General features: G+C 42.6%; 2 protein-coding genes across 17 annotated transcripts in view; one reads left to right on the top strand and one right to left on the bottom strand.

The window, feature by feature from the left end:
* CRYL1 (crystallin lambda 1) overlaps positions 1–2067 on the bottom strand; it is a 139335-nt gene extending 137268 nt beyond the window's left edge. Inside the window, exon 1 of the mRNA XM_077973599.1 lies at positions 1938–2067. The gene's annotated coding sequence lies outside the window, so the exon portion shown is untranslated. The remainder of the gene's footprint in view (positions 1–1937) is intronic.
* Positions 1060–18984, top strand: part of IFT88 (intraflagellar transport 88) — a 121663-nt gene continuing 103738 nt past the window's right edge. For 6 of the 16 annotated variants that reach the window (XM_077973722.1, XM_077973725.1, XM_002800675.4 and 3 more), the window contains exons 1-2: positions 1873–1962; positions 9882–9977. In XM_077973722.1, coding sequence (XP_077829848.1) covers positions 9888–9977 — 90 coding nt within the window. In that variant the 5' untranslated portion in view covers positions 1873–1962; positions 9882–9887. Of the gene's footprint in view, positions 2393–9881; positions 9978–18984 lie in introns of all 16 variants that reach the window. The other 10 variants (XM_077973724.1, XM_028837489.2, XM_077973720.1 and 7 more) reach the window with 3 other exon arrangements.

Genomic DNA, 18984 nt, shown 5'->3' with positions numbered 1-18984 from the left:
ATATTTCCCAGCAGACCGCTTACCCCGTCACTCTCTTTAAATTAGCCAATCGGAATTAGTTTAGCCTGTGCGGTCTAACGTTAGCCAACAGGGGAAGGACACAGCAGCAGGGCCACGAATAAGAACCCCTTCCCCTCCCTTGTCCAGGTGTGCTCCCACCATTGCTCCATCTGTAAGGGCGCACCCTTCTACAGAAGCAAATTGCCTTGCTGAGAAGAAAAAAAGAAAATTTTATATTCAAGTGCTATTTCTTTTGCAGCAGCAAAAGTTTATAAACACTGGCAAGCCTAAAATTTGCAGGTCAGGATAGAGACCCAGGAAAGAGCTGAAGGCAGTCTGGGGGCAGGATTCCTTCTTCCTCAGAGGACCTTAGTCTTTTCTCTTATGACCTTCCCTTGACTGGACGAGACCCACGCACATTGTGGAGGACCAACTGCTTTACTCAAGTCTAATTTAACTGTTAATCACATCTTAAAAAATACCTTCTAGACTGGTGTTTGACCAAAAACTGGGTTGCACACACAAACCCAGTTGACATATAAAACTAGCCATCATAATAGTCCACAACAAAGACAGTGTCTCTGCTCACAAAACATGGGAAAGTGCAGGGGACCCATGAGAACTGTCTCCCAACACTACTTTTTTTTGGCAAAGGTGGGGGAAGGAGTTTCGCTCGTGGCCCAGACTGGAGTGCAATGCCGCGATCTCGGCTCACTGCAACCTCTGCCTTCAAGCGATTCTCCTGCCTCAGCCTCCTGAGTAGCTGGGATTGATTACAGGGGCCCGCCACCTCGCCCAGCTAATTTTTCTATTTTCAGTAGAGACAGGGTTTCACCACATTGGCCAGGCTGGTCTCCAACTCCTGACCTCAGGTGATCCGCCCGCCTCAGCCTCCCAAAGTGCTGGGATTATAGGCATGAGCCACTGTGCCCAGCCAACACTGCTTATTTTTTTAAAAAAACCATTAATTACGGGTGTCTTTAGACTCTGTCTCCCCCCACACCCCCAACATTTACTTTTAAAATTTAAGACAAAACGAAACATTAAATTATGAATTTAATTCCCCATTTATATTACATTTATTAAGCTTTACACTACGACCCACGTTCTAGGTGGTTGGGACACAATGCATACAGTTTTATCCCTCTCTAGTAAATAAAACTGACGCCTTAAGCGCTACAATCAAGGCGTGCACGGGGTGCTACAGAACAATACGCAGACAGGAGGAGGTGGGGGGAAAGGTGAGACTTCCCAGGCACGTGTCATCCGGGAATAACTTTTACACTGGGTGACTAGGCGAGTTAGTGACTGCGCGGAAAATGCGCTTCCAAGGCTCACAAGGCTCGAGCTGCGGCTCCGCGAGCTATTTCACAGTAAGCTTCCTACCATCCTTTCGGCATCCGCTTTACGGACAAGTTTATCAGGATTTAAATGATCTTGGTTGCAGATCCTTCCGCTTCCTCACAGAGGCCGCCAGCCCGGAGCCCCTCCAGGCCCTCCTCCCTCCTGCATATACTAGCCGCCAGCCTTTCCCTCCCCGCCCTTCTCACAGGCCGCCCCCAGCCTCCCAGCCCGCCGGGTTCCCTTCCCCGGGAGGCCCCGGCCTCCCTGCCCTCTCCTCCGCCGCTCTCCCCGCATCGTCCGGCTTCCCGCAAGCCGCTGGCACAGTCCCCTCCGCACCCTCCGCGCACCGCCGCTCCTTTCCACCGGGGGCTACCTGGCTCCCTCCTCTCTGACCCGCCGTTCTCCGCCCCCACCCACTTCCCCAGGCAGCCCGCGCCACCCGCTTCCCGCCTCGCTCCCTCCGCCCCCGCGCTTCCGGCCCCGCCCGCCCCCGCGCGGAGGACTGTGGGAGCGGCTTCCTTGGATTCCGCGTTTGGCAACCGCTCGGCGTCGCGCTTTGACCAACCGCCGCGTCCTCCCTGGGCCCGACTCACTGTCGCCCGCTTCCCTCAGCGTGAGGTAGGAGAAGGGCGCTGGGGCCTAGTGCTTCAGGGCCCCTGGCGGCCGTGCCCCCGCGGCGTCCTGTGCGCCGAGCCCCGCCGACCGCCTCTTAGCGCGGCTCCCGCCCGCCCCTGCCCACCCCGGGGCGGTGTGAGGCGGGGCCCCGAATGGACTCGGCCTGCCCCTGCTTTTCTCCCGCTGGGGCCCGAGTGCGTCCCTCAGGCGCCCGAGTTGTCCACGCAGAAACGTGGGCGTTGGTTCTCACGTCGGTGTCCCCAGGCCTTTCTTGCTCCTCTGAACTGGGGCGGGCGTCGCGGGCCGTTTGGCCGTGGCTGTCCCAAGCCCCAGGCGCGGCTGACGGGAAACTTCAGACCCGGCTGGACCCCTGCGCCAGCTCTGGAATCGCGCAGCGGAGACGGTGCACGTCGCTCTTGCATTTTCTCGTTAGGTAAAGCACTTGAAACTGCCTGATACAAGTTGAATCAGGAGTAAAGATAAAAGTACACAACAGAATGCAGAAAGCGCGTACTTAGCCTCACAAAGATGGAAGCATTCCAGAAGCGTGAAGTACTGTTGTCCCAAGATTCTTTTTTTTTTTTTTTAAGACGGAGTTTCATTCTTTGTTGCCCAGGCTGGAGTGCAATGGTGCGATCTCGGCCCACCGAAACCTCCGCCTCCCGGGTTCAAGTGATTCTCCTGCCTCAGCCTCCCATGTAGCTGGGATTACAGGCATGTGCCACCACGCCTGGCTAATTTTTGTATTTTTAGTAGAGACGGGGTTTCTCCATGTTGGTCAGGCTGGTCTCGAACTCCTGACCTCAGGTGATCCGCCCTCCTCGGCCTGCCAAAGTGCTGGGCTTACAGGCGCGAGCCACCGCGCCCAGCCGTCCCAATATTCTTTCTAAGCCTAGAATTACACTTTTACTAGTCCGATTTTCTGGTTGTGAGTTATTTAATTAATTAATTAATTTATTTATTTTCCTTGAGAAACTGCAGTAGGCTTCTTGGAAGTAGACCAAGGGTGTCCAATCGTTTGGCTTCCCAGGGCCACATCGGAAGAATTGTCTTTGGGCCACACATAAAATACACAAACACTAAGATAGCTGATGAGCTTTAAAAAAATCGCAAAAAAATCTCATAATGCTTTCAGAAAGTTTACGAATTTGTGTTGAGCGGTATTCAAAGCCGTCCTGTGCCACGTGCGGGCCGGGGTTGGAAAAGCTTGAAGTAGACTGTCCATCATAGTAGAAGAGTATTAAAAAGCATAGCTTAAAAAAAAAAAAAGGCTTTACTAGCATTTAATTTATATTAAATATAGGTGGCATTATCCTCAGATTATTTCAACATGGAAGGTTTGTTACATGTATAAGCTGTTTTGGAAATAGCCTGGAGAATCCAGAAACCTTGGGTTATATAACAACAGTTGTTCTGCCACCCATAGCTATTAGCCATGCTTGATTCCCTTCACTTTTCCTGGCCTCACTTTCCACATCTTTTAACATTTGTATATTCCACAAGATGTCTATTCAATTAAAATCTCAAGTCAAACCTTTTAAAAATCTGGTTACAACCTAGCAGAAAGGATTTCTCATTCTAAAAGTTGCTTCTTTCTATAACTTATGTGTCAACTAAACTGACTTAAATAGGGTTCATAATCCGAAATTATGGTTCAGAATAGTGGTTCTCAAAGTGTGGTCCCCAGACCAGCAGCCTCAGCATCACTTGGGTTTGAGAACCACTGGTTTAATATTATCTGAGCTAAAACTTTTAATTAAAAATATTTTATATATCTTTTACCACTGACTTTTAATACCTTTTGAAGCTATTTTGAAATGACCATTTCTATGTGGGTGACATTTGCCCTTACAGTAGTTAATTTTCATTTCAAAAAATTATGAGAAATTAACTCAAAATTGATCAGTGACTTAAATATAAGAGCTAAAACTATAAAACTATTAGAAAAAATCCACAGGTATAAATATTCTTGACCTTGGATTAGGCAATTCTTTCTTACATATGATACCAAAAGTACATGCAACCAAAGAAAAAATAAATTGTATATCATCAACATTTAAAACATTTGTGCTTCAAAGTATACTACAAAGAATGTAAAATGATGAGGCATAGGATGGGGGGAAGTATTTGTAAATCATTTATATAATGTTTAGAATCCAGAATATGTAGAGGATCTTTATAATTCATGTGATAACCCGATTTTTAGGAATGAGCAGGCTGGGCACCGTGGCTCACGCCTGTAATCTCAGCACTTTGGGAGGCCGAGGCGGGTGGGTCACGAGGTCAGGAGATCAAGACCATCCCGGCTAACATGGTGAAACCCTGTCTTTACTAAAAATACAAAAAAAAACAAAAACAAAAACAAAAATTTGCTGGATGTGGTGGCGGGCGCCTGTAGTCCCAGCTACTCGGGAGACTGAGGCAGGAGAATGGCATAAAACTGGCAGGCGGAGCTTGCAGTGAGCCGAGATTGCGCCACTGCACTGTAGCCTAGGTGACAGAGCGAGATTCTGTCTAAAAAAAAAAAAAAAAAAAGGCCGGGCGCGGTGGCTCACGCCTGTAATCCCAGCACTTTGGGAGGCCGAGACGGGCGGATCACGAGGTCAGGAGATCGAGACCATCCTGGCTAACACGGTGAAACCCTGTCTCTACTAAAAAATACAAAAAACTAGCTGGGCAAGGTGGCGGGCGCCTGTAGTCCCAGCTACTCGGGAGGCTGAGGCAGGAGAATGGCGTGAACCCGGGAGGCGGAGCTTGCAGTGAGCTGAGATCCGGCCACTGCACTCCAGCCTGGGCGACAGAGTGAGACTCCGTCTCAAAAAAAAAAAAAAAAAAAAAATGAGCAGAAGATCTGAACAGACTTTTCTCCAAAGAGATACAGAAATGGGTAATAAGATGAAAAGATGTTCAACATCATTAGTCATCAGGGGAATGCGAGTCAATACTACAATGGGATACCATTTCATACTCACTAGAATTGCTATAATCAGAAACAGGAACAATAACAAGTGTTGGCTAGGACATGGATAAATTGGAACCTTCATACATTGCAGGTGGGATGTAAAATATGCAGCCACTTTGGAAAACAGTCTAGCTGTTCTTCCAAAAGTTAAACATAGAGTTACTATATAATCCAGCAGTTCCTGTCCTAGATATATTCCCAATAGAACTGAACATATATATCCATGCTAAAACTTGTACACACACGTTCATAGTGATGTTATTCATAAAAGTCAAAAAATTGAAACAATCCAAACGTCCGTTAACTAATGAATGGATAAGCAAAATGTTGTAGATGTATTATTTAGCCATAAAAAGTAATGAAATATTGATACATACTACTGCATGGATGAACCTTGAAAACATTATGCTAAGTGAAAGAGACCAGACACAAAAGGCTACATATTGTGTAATTTCCTTAACATGAAATGTCCGGAATTGGCAAATCCATAGAGACAAAATAGATTAATGGTTGCCAGGGACTGGGGAAAGGGAAGGGAGGCATGGAGAGCTGCTAACAGGCCCCATATTTCTTTATTGGGATGATGAAAATGTTCTGGAATTACATACTGGGGATGGTTGCACAGCCTTGTGAATATACTAAAAACCACTGAATTACGTACCTTGAAAAGTTAAATTGTATAGTATACAAACTATAGCTCAAAAACTAATTTTGTTAGTACTTAAAATATGTAAATAATTTTTTTTTTTTTTTTTTTTTTTTTTTGAGACGGAGTCTCGCTGTGTCGCCCAGGCTGGAGTGCAGTGGCCGGATCTCAGCTCACTGCAAGCTCTGCCTCCCGGGTTTTTACGCCATTCTCCTGCCTCAGCCTCCCGAGTAGCCGGGACTACAGGCGCCCGCCACCTCGCCCGGCTAGTTTTTTGTATTTTTTTTGGTAGAGACGGGGTTTCACCGTGTTAGCCAGGATGGTCTCGATCTCCTGACCTCATGATCCGCCCGTCTCGGCCTCCCAAAGTGCTGGGATTACAGGCTTGAGCCACCGCGCCCGGCCTGTAAATAATTTTTAAAGGTTGTGAGAAGCCACATATATATGGTATTATGCTGAGAAAAAGATTAAGCTTAAAATTTATTTTTTTATTTTTATTTTTATTTATTTATTTTTTGAGACGGAGTCTGGCTGTGTCACCCAGGCCGGAGTGCAGTGGCGCAATCTCAGCCTACTGCAACCTCTGCCTCCCAGGTTCAGGCAATTCCCCTGCCTCAGCCTCCCGAGTAGCTGGGATTACAGGTGCCTGCCATCATGCCTGGCTAATTTTTTTGTATTTTTAGTAGAGATGGGGTTTCACCATATTAGCCAGGATGGTCTTGATCTCCTGACCTCGTGATCCACCCGCCTCAGCCTCCCAAAGTGCTGAGATTATAGGCGTGAGCCACTGTGCCCGGCCTAACCTGAAAATTTCTTAGGAATTTGCTGGTGAACTTAAAATGTACAGGTCTTAAAGAAAATATATATTTGCTTTAAAGAAAATACATTTCTTAGATACTAGCAATACTACATTTCTTGGGTAATTAGCCCTCCTCCACCTCCCACCCCTCAAATTGCCTAAAATATTGACTTGATTTGAATGATACTTCCAGGAATCCTTGCCAGATTCTTTAGTAATTATTAGATTTACAGTATATCTATATGGTAGTTTCCTTTCTCCCATGCTTCTGTCCAAGTCAAAATGTAGAGATGAATCTTGAAATTTTACCTTTTTTTTTTTTTTTTTTTGAGATGGAGTCTTGCTCTGTTGCCCAGGCTGGAGTGCGGTGGTGCGATCTTGGCTCACTGTGAGCTCTGCCTTCCGGGTTCACGCCATTCTCCTGCCTCACCCTCCCAAGTAGCCGGGACTACAGGCGCTTGCCACCATGCCTGGCTAATTTTTTGTATTTTTTAGTAGAGACAGGGTTTCACCGCGTTAGCCAGGATGGTCTCAATCTCCTGACCTCGTGATCTGCCCACCTCAGCCTCCCAAAGTGCTGGGATTATAGGCATGAGCCACTACACCCAGCTGAAATTTAAATTTAAAATTGTGTAATTTCCTTAACATGAAATGTCCAAAATTGGCAAATCCATAGAGACAGAAAATACATTAATGGTTACCAGGGACTGGGGAAAGGGAAGGGAGGCATGGAGAGCTGCCATTAGAAGAAATTTATTTTTATTCTTCCCAAATAAAAATGTAATTTTTATTACAGAATTGCAGTTTGAGGACCAGGTGGTCTTTGGTATGTCCAAAGAACAAAGAGAAAGTTTTTTTATCAAAAGGAGAAATGTTATGTAGTGCTCTTTGAGAAAGTTCACTGAAACTAGTGAGGTTCTGGGAAGCTGGCAAGTTCTAATTGGTGGGTAGCTGTGGTGGCCAGAATTAGTCCTATGTTTGCAGCAAGTTATCTCAGCAGCTATAAATAAAATTGGCCTCAGGTTATAGCAGCCAGTTTCAGCAGCCACTCTTTAAGCAATGTTGTGCGTCCTGAGTGCCTCCCCACCAACACACCCCAGCTTCTTGACTCTGTTTTAGTTGGGTGTGAGAAGAATGACTCAATTTGTATGATCAGCTTTTACTCTTCTGTTTCACTTTGCTTTGATATCTTTTTTTTCTGTCTTTCATTTTTTCCCTCAACATTTCGTTATGAAAATTTTCAAACATGCAGCAAGGTTTAAAGAATTTTATGGTGAATGTTACTCCTGCTACCTAGATTCCACCATTAACCTTTTTCTATAGTTGCTTTATCATGTACTTATCCATTTACCTATCTCTCAATCCATCTATCAAGCCATCTTTTTTTTAGAGGGACAGAGTCTCACTGTCAACCAGGTTGGAGTGCAGTGGCATGATCTCAGCTCACTGCAACCTCTGCCTTCTGGGTTCAAGCGATTCTCATGCCTCAGCCTCCTGAGTAGCTTGAATTACAGGTATGCACCACCATGCCCTGCTAGTTTTTGTATTTTTAGTAGCGACAGGGTTTCAGCATGTTGACCAAGCTGGTCTCAAACTCTGGACCTCAAGTAATCCACCTGTCTTGGCCTTCCAAAGTTTTGGAATTACAGGTGTGAGCCACAGCGCCCGGCCAAAGCCGTCTTATTTTATGTATTTTAAGCTAAATTACAGCTATTATACTTTCCCTGAAATACCAGCTTGCATATCAATTATACAGTTCAATATTTGTTTATAGTTCTTTTGAGATAAAATTTACAAAGCAGAAATCTCAGTGTACGTTTGCTGAGTTTTCACAAATGCATACACTTGTGTGAGTCAAACCCCTGCCAAGATATAGAACATTTATCATCACCCCAGAAAATTCTCTCGTGTCCTTTTCCATTCATTCCCTACCCCCCATCCCCAAGAAGCGACCTCAGTTCTGATGGTTTTCTACTATAAATTAGTTTTGCCTGTTTGAGAACTTTGTATAAAGAAAACAGTGCATAATGTACTGCTTTACGTAAGGCTTCTTTCACTCAGCATAATTGGGATTCTTTTTTATTGCTGGATAGTACTTCATTGTGTAAGTATGCCACATTTTGCTTGTCCATTTTACTGATGGGTGTCTGGTTTGTTTCTTATTTTTCGGTATTATGAATAAAGCTGTGGCAAAGAAAAGAAAGGTTTAATTTGAAGAATGAGAGTCTCCTCTAAATTACCAGGTCCAGAGAGGCGTGGGAGTGAAACAGCAGTCACATCTCCTTTACCTTCTTGGGCTAAGTAATCATATCTTGAAACTTGCTTGCTATTGCTACAAGTAGCTGTAAATTAATCTAACAGTGTCACCATCTGGATACTATAACCCATACAATGTAGCCAATCACTAATCAACATTATTTTCATAAACCAGTGAGAATTTCTGACAGACAGCTTTGTACCAGCCCACTGCCTGCCCCACTTTTTTGCCTTTAAAGATCTGCTTGAAACAAAGGCCAAAGGGAGCGCCTGCTCAGGGTTATGAAGTCTGAGTCTTCTGGGCAGGCAGCCATCCTCATTTTGGCTCAAGTAAGCTTTGTAGAATTATATTTTACACCTCAATTCCTTCCTTTAGGTCGACAGCTGCTATGAACATTCTTATACAAATCTTTTTGTAGTCATATGTTTTCATTTCTCTTGAGTAAAAATTTTTGAGTGGAATTGCTGGGTCATAAAAGGTACATGTTAATTTTATGAAACTGCAAGACTTTTCTCCCAAAGTGTATCATTTTACACTCCCATCAGCAATGTGTGAGGACTCTGGTTGCTCTACATCTTTGCTGACATTATGTGTTGTTGGTCTTTTTAATTTTACACATTCTGATGGGTATGTGGTGGTTTCTGCCTTGCATTTTAATTGACTATTGCATACCTTTCTTCTACACTTGATACTGAGCTCCATGAAAATCAGGACAATCACTTGTACCCCCCTCTAGTGCCTGTCACTGTTCTTTCAGTGTCGTGGTTGTGAAATCAATGTGAAATGAGGGCAATAACTTAATGTTTTGACATCTAGTTTTGGGACTTTGATGTGAAAAAAATTGAAACCTTGAAAATATATATAGATAAATTTGACCAGAAATGTTATTGAATAGTATACTTTATTGGAATTAAGAATTATTTCTGGCCTGGCATGGTGGCTTATGCTAGTAATCCCAGCATTTTGGGAGGCCAAAGTGAGAGGATCACTTGAGCTCAGGAGGTTGAGTCCAGCCTGAGCAACATAGGGAGATCCCATCTTTACAAAAAATTTCATACTCAGTCGAGTGTGGTGGCACAAGCCTGTAGTACCAGCGAGGCTGAGGTGGGAGGATCACTTGTGCCAGAGAAGTCAAGGCTATAGTGAGCCGTGATTGTGCTACTGCATTCCAGCCTGGGCAACAGAGCAAGACATATCTCAAAAAATACATATATATTTCTTATACCAAGAACATATTTACACTGCCAATTTTTCCTAGGTATAAATGATGCAAAATGTGCACCTGGCTCCAGAGACAGATGAAGATGATCTTTATTCCGGCTATAATGACTACAATCCAATCTATGATATCGAGGTAACAAAAACTAGTTGTTTTTTTACATTGGTCTTGGTTAACCAGCTGGTTTATGAAGACTGTGGATTTGAGAGTTCTACTTTATTATGCTTTCGATTAAATAAGCTGATTCAAAAACCTAGAAAAGTGCTATTACAGAAGATTCTACTGACTTCCACCAAAAATAATAATTGCAGCAGAAGGAAAGATCATGAGACAGGTTACAAAAATGAATTAAGATGAATTATATATACTTGTATTCTTCAGCACTAGCTGTCCAAATGTGTAAAAGACTTCGATCACCTGAAGGTATTTAAAATTAGGGTTTTAAAAAAAATTCTAAAGTTGAAATGTCTTGTTTTTTGTTTGTTTGTTTTTTAATTTTTGTGAGTACATAGTAGGTGCATATATTTATGGGGAATATGGGATATTTTGATACAGGCATACAGTGTGTAATAATCACATAAGGGTAAATAGGGTTTCTGTTACATCAAGCATTTATCCTTTGTGTTTCAAACAATTTGATTATATTCTTTTAGTTATTATTTTTTTATTATTATACTTTAAGTTCTAGGGTACATGTGCATAATGTGCAGGTTTGTTACATATGTATACTTGTGCCATGTTGGTGTGCTGCACCCATCAACTCGTCAGCACCCATCAACTCGTCATTTACATCAGGTATAACTCCCAATGCAATCCCTCCCCCCTCCCCCCTCCCCATGATAGGCCCCGGTGTGTGATGTTCCACTTCCCGAGTCCAAGTGGTCTCATTGTTCAGTTCCCACCTATGAGTGAGAACATGCGGTGTTTGGTTTTCTGTTCTTGCAATAGTTTGCTAAGAATGATGGTTTCCAGCTGCATCCATGTCCCTACAAAGGACACAAACTCATCCTTTTTTATGGCTGCATAGTATTCCATGGTGTATATGTGCCACATTTTCTTAATCCAGTCTGTCACTGATGGACATTTGGGTTGATTCCAAGTCTTTGCTATTGTGAATAGTGCCGCAATAAACATACGTGTGCATGTGTCCTTATAGCAGCATGATTTATAATCCTTTGGGTATATACCCAGTAATGGGATGGCTGGGTCATACGGTACATCTAGTTCTAGATCCTTGAGGAATCGCCATACTGTTTTCCATAATGGTTGAACTAGTTTACAGTCCCACCAACAGTGTAAAAGTGTTCCTATTTCTCCACATCCTCTCCAGCATCTGTTGTTTCCTGACTTTTTAATGATCGCCATTCTAACTGGTGTGAGATGGTATCTGATTGTGGTTTTGATTTGCATTTCTCTGATGGCCTGCGATGATGAGCATTTTTTCATGTGTCTGTTGGCTGTATAAATGTCTTCTTTTGAGAAATGTCTGTTCATATCCTTTGCCCACTTTTTGATGGGGTTGTTTGTTTTTTTCTTGTAAATTTGTTTGAGTTCTTTGTAGGTTCTGGATATTAGCCCTTTGTCAGATGAGTAGATGGCAAAAATTTTCTCCCATTCTGTAGGTTGTCTGTTCACTCTGATGGTAGTTTCTTTTGCTGTGCAGAAGCTTTTTAGTTTAATTAGATCCCATTTGTCAATTTTGGCTTTTGCTGCTGTTGCTTTTGGTGTTTTAGACATGAAATCTTTGCCCATGCCTATGTCCTGAATGGTACTACCTAGGTTTTCCTCTAGGGTTTTTATGGTATTAGGTCTAACATTTAAGTCTCTAATCCATCTTGAATTAATTTTCGTATAAGGAGTAAGGAAGGGATCCAGTTTCAGCTTTCTACTTATGGCTAGCCAATTTTCCCAGCACCATTTATTAAATAGGGAATCCTTTCCCCATTTCTTGTTTCTCTCAGGTTTGTCAAAGATCAGATGGCTGTAGACGTGTGGTATTATTTCTGAGGGCTCTGTTCTGTTCCATTGGTCTATATCTCTGTTTTGGTACCAGTACCATGCTGTTTTGGTTATTGTAGCCTTGCAGTATAGTTTGAAGTCAGGTAGCGTGATGCCTCCAGCTTTGTTCTTTTGACTTAGGATTGTCTTGGAGATGCGGGCTCTTTTTTGGTTCCATATGAACTTTAAAGCAGTTTTTTCCAATTCTGTGAAGAAAGTCATTGGTAGCTTAATGGGGATGGCATTGAATCTATAAATTACCTTGGGCAGTATGGCCATTTTCACAATATTGATTCTTCCTATCCATGAGCATGGTATGTTCTTCCATTTGTTTGTGTCCTCTTTTATTTCACTGAGCAGTGGTTTGTAGTTCTCCTTGAAGAGGACCTTTACATCCCTTGTAAGTTGGATTCCTAGGTATTTTATTCTCTTTGAAGCAATTGTGAATGGAAGTTCATTCATGATTTGGCTCTCTGTTTGTCTGTTACTGGTGTATAAGAATGCTTGTGATTTTTGCACATTAATTTTGTCTCCTGAGACTTTGCTGAAGTTGCTTATCAGCTTAAGGAAATTTTGGGCTGAGACAATGGGGTTTTCTAGATATACGATCATGTCATCTGCAAAGAGGGACAATTTGACTTCTTCTTTTCCTAACTGAATACCCTTGATTTCTTTCTCTTGCCTGATTGCCCCAGCCAGAACTTCCAACACTATGTTGAATAGGAGTGGTGAGAGAGGGCATCCCTGTCTTGTGCCAGTTTTCAAAGGGAATTTTTCCAATTTTTGCCCATTCAGTATGACATTGGCTGTGGGTTTGTCATAAATAGCTCTTATTATTTTGAGATACGTTCCATCAATACCGAATTTATTGAGCGTTTTTAGCATGAAGGGCTGTTGAATTTTGTCAAAAGCCTTTTCTGCATCTATTGAGATAATCATGTGGTTCTTGTCTTTGGTTCTGTTTATATGCTGGATTACGTTTATTGATTTGCGAATGTTGAACCAGCCTTGCATCCCAGGGATGAAGCCCACTTGATCATGGTGGATAAGCTTTTTGATGTGCTGCTGAATCCGGTTTGCCAGTATTTTTTTGAGGATTTTTGCATCGATGTTCATCAGGGATATTGGTCTAAAATTCTCTTTTTTTGTTGTGTCTCTGCCAGGCTTTGGTATCAGGATGATGTTGGCCTCATAAAATGAGTTAGGGAGGATTCCCTCTTTTTCTATTGATTGGAATAGTTTCAGAAGGAATGGTACCAACTCCTCCTTGTACCTCTGGTAGAATTCAGCTGTGAATCCATCTGGTCCTGGACTTTTTTTGGTTGGTAGGCTATTAATTATTGCCTCAATTTCAGAGCCTGCTATTGGTCTATTCAGGGATTGAACTTCTTCCTGGTTTAGTCTTGGAAGAGTGTAAGTGTCCAGGAAATTATCCATTTCTTCCAGATTTTCTAGTTTATTTGTGTAGAGGTGTTTATAGTATTCTCTGATGGTAGTTTGTATTTCTGTGGGGTCGGTGGTGATATCCCCTTTATCATTTTTTATTGCATCTATTTGATTCTTCTCTCATTTCTTCTTTATTAGTCTTGCTAGCGGTCTGTCAATTTTGTTGGTCTTTTCAAAAAACCAACTCCTGGATTCATTGATTTTTTTGGAGGGTTTTTTGTGTCTCTATCTCCTTCAGTTCTGCTCTGATCTTAGTTATTTCTTGCCTTCTGCTAGCTTTTGAATGTGTTTGCTCTTGCTTCTCTAGTTCTTTTAATTGTGATGTTAGAGTGTCAATTTTAGATCTTTCCTGCTTTCTCTTGTGGGCATTTAGTGCTATAAATTTCCCTCTACAAACTGCTTTAAATGTGTCCCAGAGATTCTGGTATGTTGTATCTTTGTTCTCATTGGTTTCAAAGAACATCTTTATTTCTACCTTCATTTCGTTATGTACCCAGTAGTCATTCAGGAGCAGGTTGTTCAGTTTCCATGTAGTTGAGCGGTTTTGATTGAGTTTCTTAGTCCTGAGTTCTAGTTTGATTGCACTGTGGTCTGAGAGACAGTTTGTTATAATTTCTGTTCTTGTACATTTGCTGAGGAGTGCTTTACTTCCAATTATGTGGTCAATTTTGGAATAAGTGTGATGTGGTGCTGAGAAGAATGTATATTCTGTTGATTTGGGGTGGAGAGTTCTGTAGATGTCTATTAGGTCTGCTTGCTGCAGAGATGAGTTCAATTCCTGGATATCCTTGTTAACTTTCTGTCTCGTTGATCTGTCTAATGTTGACAGTGTAGTGTTGAAGTCTCCCATTATTATTGTATGGGAGTCTAAGTCTCTTTGTAAGTCTCTAAGGACTTGCTTTATGAATCTGGGTGCTCCTGTATTGGGTGCATATATATTTAGGATAGTTAGCTCTTCCTATTGAATTGATCCCTTTACCATTATGTAATGGCCTTCTTTGTCTCTTTTGATCTTTGATGGTTTAAAGTCTTTTAGTTATTTTTAAATGTATAATTAAATTATTGACTATAGTCATCCCATTTTGCTATCAAATACTAGATCTTATGCATTCTTTTTTTTTTTTTTTAAACCTATTAACCATTCCCACCCCCTCCCCTGCCACTACCCTTCACAGCCTCTGCTAATCATCCTTCTATTCTCTGTCTCCTTGAGTTCAGTTGTTTTAATTTTTAGATCCCAGAAATAAGTGAAAACATGTGATGTTTGTCTTTCTGTGCCTGGCTTATTTCACTTAATAGAATGGCCTCCAGTTCCATCCACATTATTGCAAATAACAGGATCTCAATTCTTTTTTATGGCTAGTTTTCCATTTGTCTTTTTTCTTTATCCATTTGTCTGTTGTACATTTTCTTTATCCATTTGTCTGTTGACAGACATGTAGGTTGCTTCCATATCTTGGCTGTTGTGAATACTGCTGCAGCAAACATGGGAGTGCAGATATCTCTTTGATATGTTATGCTGTAGTTTGTATATTTATCCCCACCCACATCTCATGTTCAATTGTAATAATACCCAGCATTGGAGGTGAGACCTGGTGGGAGGTGATAGGATCATGAGAGTGGATTTCTCATGAATGGTTTAGCATTATCTTCTTGGTGCCATGCTCACCCCATGTGACGTGACTGCTCCCATTTTGCCTTCTATCATGAGTGAAAGCTTCTGGGGAGTGAGGCCTCCCCAGAAACTGAGCAGATACTGGTGTCATGTTTGTACAGCCTGCAGAACCATGAGCCAATCAAACCTTTTTTCTTTATGAATTACCCAATCTCAGGCATTCTTTGGTGCAAAAGTAACTGTAGTTTTTGCCATTTTAATTGCAAAACTACAATTACTTTTGCGCCAACCTGATAGCAATGCAAGAATGGCCTGGTACATACTGATTTCTTTTCTTTTGAGTATATTCCTAGCAGTGGGATTGTTGGATCGTATGGTAGATCTGTTTTTAGTTTTTTGAGGAACCTCTAAATTGTTCTCCCTAGTGGTTGTACTAATTTACATTCTCACTAATAGTATATGAGGTTTCCCTTTTCTCCACATTCTCACCAGCATTTGTTATTACCTGTCTTTTGGATAAAAGCCATTTTAACTGGAATGAGATGACATCTCATCATAGTTTTGATTTCCATTGCTCTGATGGTCAATGATGTTGAACACTTTTTCATATACATGCTTGCCATTTGTATGTCTTCTTTTGAGAAATATCTATTCAGATCTTTTGCCCATTTTTAAATCAGATTATTTTTTTCCTAGAGTTGAGTTCCTTACATATTCTGGTTATTAATCCCGTGTCAGAGGGATAGTTTATAAATATTTTCTCCCACATGGGTGGGGGCACCCACGCCAAGATGGCTGAATAGGAACAGCTCCAGCCTCCAGCTCCCAGCGTGAGCAACACAGAAGACGGGTGATTTCTGCATTTCCAACTGCGGTACCGGGTTCATCTCACTGGGGTGTGTCGGACAGTGGGTGCAGGACAGTGGGTGCAGCCCAACGAGTGACAGCTGAAGCAGGGCGTGGCATCGCTGCACCTGGGAAGCACAAGGGGGAAGGGAATTCCCTTTCCTAGCCAAGGGGAACCGTGACACACAACACCTGAAAGCTCAGGTCACTCCCACCCTAATACTGCGCTTTACCAAGGGTCTTAGCAAATGGCGCACTAGGAGATTATATCCCACGCCTGGCTCAGGGGGACCCACGCCCACGTGGCCTCCCTCATTGCTAGCACAGCAGTCTGAGATCTAACTGCAAGATGGCAGCGAGGCTGGGGGAGGGGCGTCTGCCATTGCTGAGGCTTAAGTAGGTAAACAAGCCGGACAGGAAGCTCGAACTGGGTGGAGCCCACCGCAGCTCAAGGCGGCTGGCCTGCCTCTGTAAACTCCACCTCTGGGGACAGGGCATAGCCAAACAAAAGGCAGCAGAAACCTCTGCAGATGTAAATGTCCCTGTCTGACAGCTTTGAAGAGAGTAGTGGTTTTCCCAGCACGAAGTTTGGGATCTGAGAATAGACACTGTCTGCTCAAGTGGGTCCCTGACCCCTGAGTAGCCTAACTGGGAGACATTCCACACTAGGGGCAGACTGACACTTCACACCTCACACGGCCAGGTATACCTCTGAGATGAAGCTTCCAGAGGAATGATCAGACAGCAATATTTGCTGTTCAGCAATATTCACTCTTCTGCAGCCTCTGCTGCTGATACCCAGGCAAACAGGGTCTGGAGTGGACCTCGAGCAAACTCCAACAGACCTGCAGCTGAGGGTCCTGACTGTTAGAAGGAAAAATAAACAGAAAGGACATCCACACCAAAATCCCATCTGTATGTCACCATCGTCAAAGACCAAAGGTAGATAAAACCACAAAGATGGGGAAAAAGCAGTACAGAAAAGCTGGAAATTCTAAAAATCAGAGCGCCTCTCCCCCTCCAAAGGAGCGCAGCTTCTTGCCAGCAATGGAACAAAGCTGGACAGAGAATGACTTTGACGAGTTGAGAGAAGAAGACTTCAGACAAACTTCTCTGAGCTAAAGGAGGAATTACGAACCCAGCGCAAAGAAACGAAAAACCTCGAAAAAAGATTTGACAAATGGCTCACTAGAATAACCAACGCAGAGAAGTCCTTAAACGACCTGATAAACATGAAAACCATGACATGAGAACTACGTGACAAATGCACAAGCTTCAGTAACCGACTCGATCAACTGGAAGAAAGGGTATCAGTGATTGAAGATCAAATGAATGAAATGAAGTGAGAAGAGAAGTTTAGAGAAAAAGGAGTAAAAAGAAATGAACAAAGCCTCCAAGAAATATGGGACTATGTGAAAAGACCAAATCTACGTCTGATTAGCGTACCTGAAAGTGACGGGCAGAATGGACCCAAGTTGGAAAACACTCTGCAGGGTATTATCCAGGAGAACTTCTGCAACCTAGCAAGGCAGGCCAACATTCAAATTCAGGAAATACAGAGAACGCCACAAAGATACTCCTCGAGAAGAGCAACTCCAAGACACATAATTGTCAGATTCACCAAAGTTGAAATGACAGAAAAAATGTTAAGGGCAGCCAGAGAGAAAGGTCAGGTTACCCACAAAGGGAAGCCCATCAGACTAATAGCAGATCTCTCGGCAGAAACTCTACAAGCCAGAAGAGAGTGGGGGCCAATACTCAACATTCTTAAAGAATTTTCAACCCAGCATTTCATATTCAGCCAAACTAAGTTGCATAAATGAAGGAGAAATAAAATCCTTTACAGACAAGCCAATGCTTAGAGATTTTGTCACCACCAGGCCTGCCCTACAAGAGCTCCTGAAGGAAGCACTACACATGGAAAGGAACAACCAGTACCAGCCACTGCAAAAACATGCCAAAACATAACAACCATCAATGCTAGGAAGAAACTGCATCAACTAACGAGCAAAATAACCAGCTAACATCATAATGACAGGATCAAGTTCACACATAACAATATTAACCGTAAATGTAAATGGCCTAAATGGTCCAATTAAAAGACACAGACTGGCAAATTGGATAAAGAGTCAAGACCCATCAATTTGCTGTATCCAGGAGACCCATCTCACGTGCAGAGACACATTATTATTTTTTTTTTTTGAGACAGAGTCTCACTCTGTTGCCCAGGCTGGAGTGCAGTGGTGCAACCTCTGCTCACTGCAAGCTCCGCCTCCCGGGTTCACGCCATTCTCCTGCCTCAGCCTCCTGAGTAGCTGTGACTACAGGCATCCGCCAACATGCCCGGCTAATTTTTTGTATTTTTAGTAGAGACGGGGTTTCACTGTGTTAGTCAGGATGGTTTCGATGTCCAGACCTTGTGATCCACCCACCTCAGCCTCCCAAAGTGCTGGGATTACAGGCATGAGCCACTGCCCCGGCCCGAAGATTATCATTTTTAAAGCATCAGGGACACTTCCTACCTCCTCAGGTTGTTGCACTGTGGCTGCATAATTTAATGTAAAGTGAATACTCAGAATATCAGACCCAAAAATAAAGACAGTGAAGTAAAAATAATTTTTGACTTATACTTGGTTTTCTTTGATCTTAATTATAATAATAACAAGTTCAATAAATAAATGAATTACTTGAAGCAGTGGCTTAAGATACTCATAGAAGATGCCATTTGTTAACAAAGTGACAAAAAGTTCCAAATGTTGTATAAGTTTGGTGTTTGTAATTGGAGAATTTGTTGACTGTCCTTTTTAGTTTGTCATTTAGTTAGGATTTACTGAGCTGATTAACCAAATTTTACTAATAATTTAGGAATCTTAAGGGAAATTTTTTTACTCAAAGATCTGCTAAAGTAGAAGTATAATAAATTATGTTGAAGGTTACCTTTGGATTTATACTTCATTCAAAAGTCTTTAGTTTCTATGGGTAAGTGAGAATCATGTAATTTTGTGTGGTTGATATGGAAGGTTACAAAGGTAATTTAGGCTGGGCACAGTGGCTTATGCCTGTAATCCCTTTAGGAGGCAGGGGTGGATCACTTGAGCTCAGTTTGAGAGCAGCCTGGGTAACATGGCAAAATCCTGTCTCTTAAAAAATACAAAAATTAGCAGGTTGTGGTAGTGTGTGCCCGTGGTCCCAGCTCCTAGGGAGACTGAGGTGGGACAATTACCTGAGCCTGGGAAG

The sequence above is a fragment of the Macaca mulatta genome, chromosome 17, assembly GCF_049350105.2.
Source record: "Macaca mulatta isolate MMU2019108-1 chromosome 17, T2T-MMU8v2.0, whole genome shotgun sequence".
NCBI classification, from domain to species: domain Eukaryota; kingdom Metazoa; phylum Chordata; class Mammalia; order Primates; family Cercopithecidae; genus Macaca; species Macaca mulatta.
The sequence above is the reverse complement of the archived record's forward strand: the minus strand, read 5'-3'. Positions and strand labels throughout refer to the sequence as shown.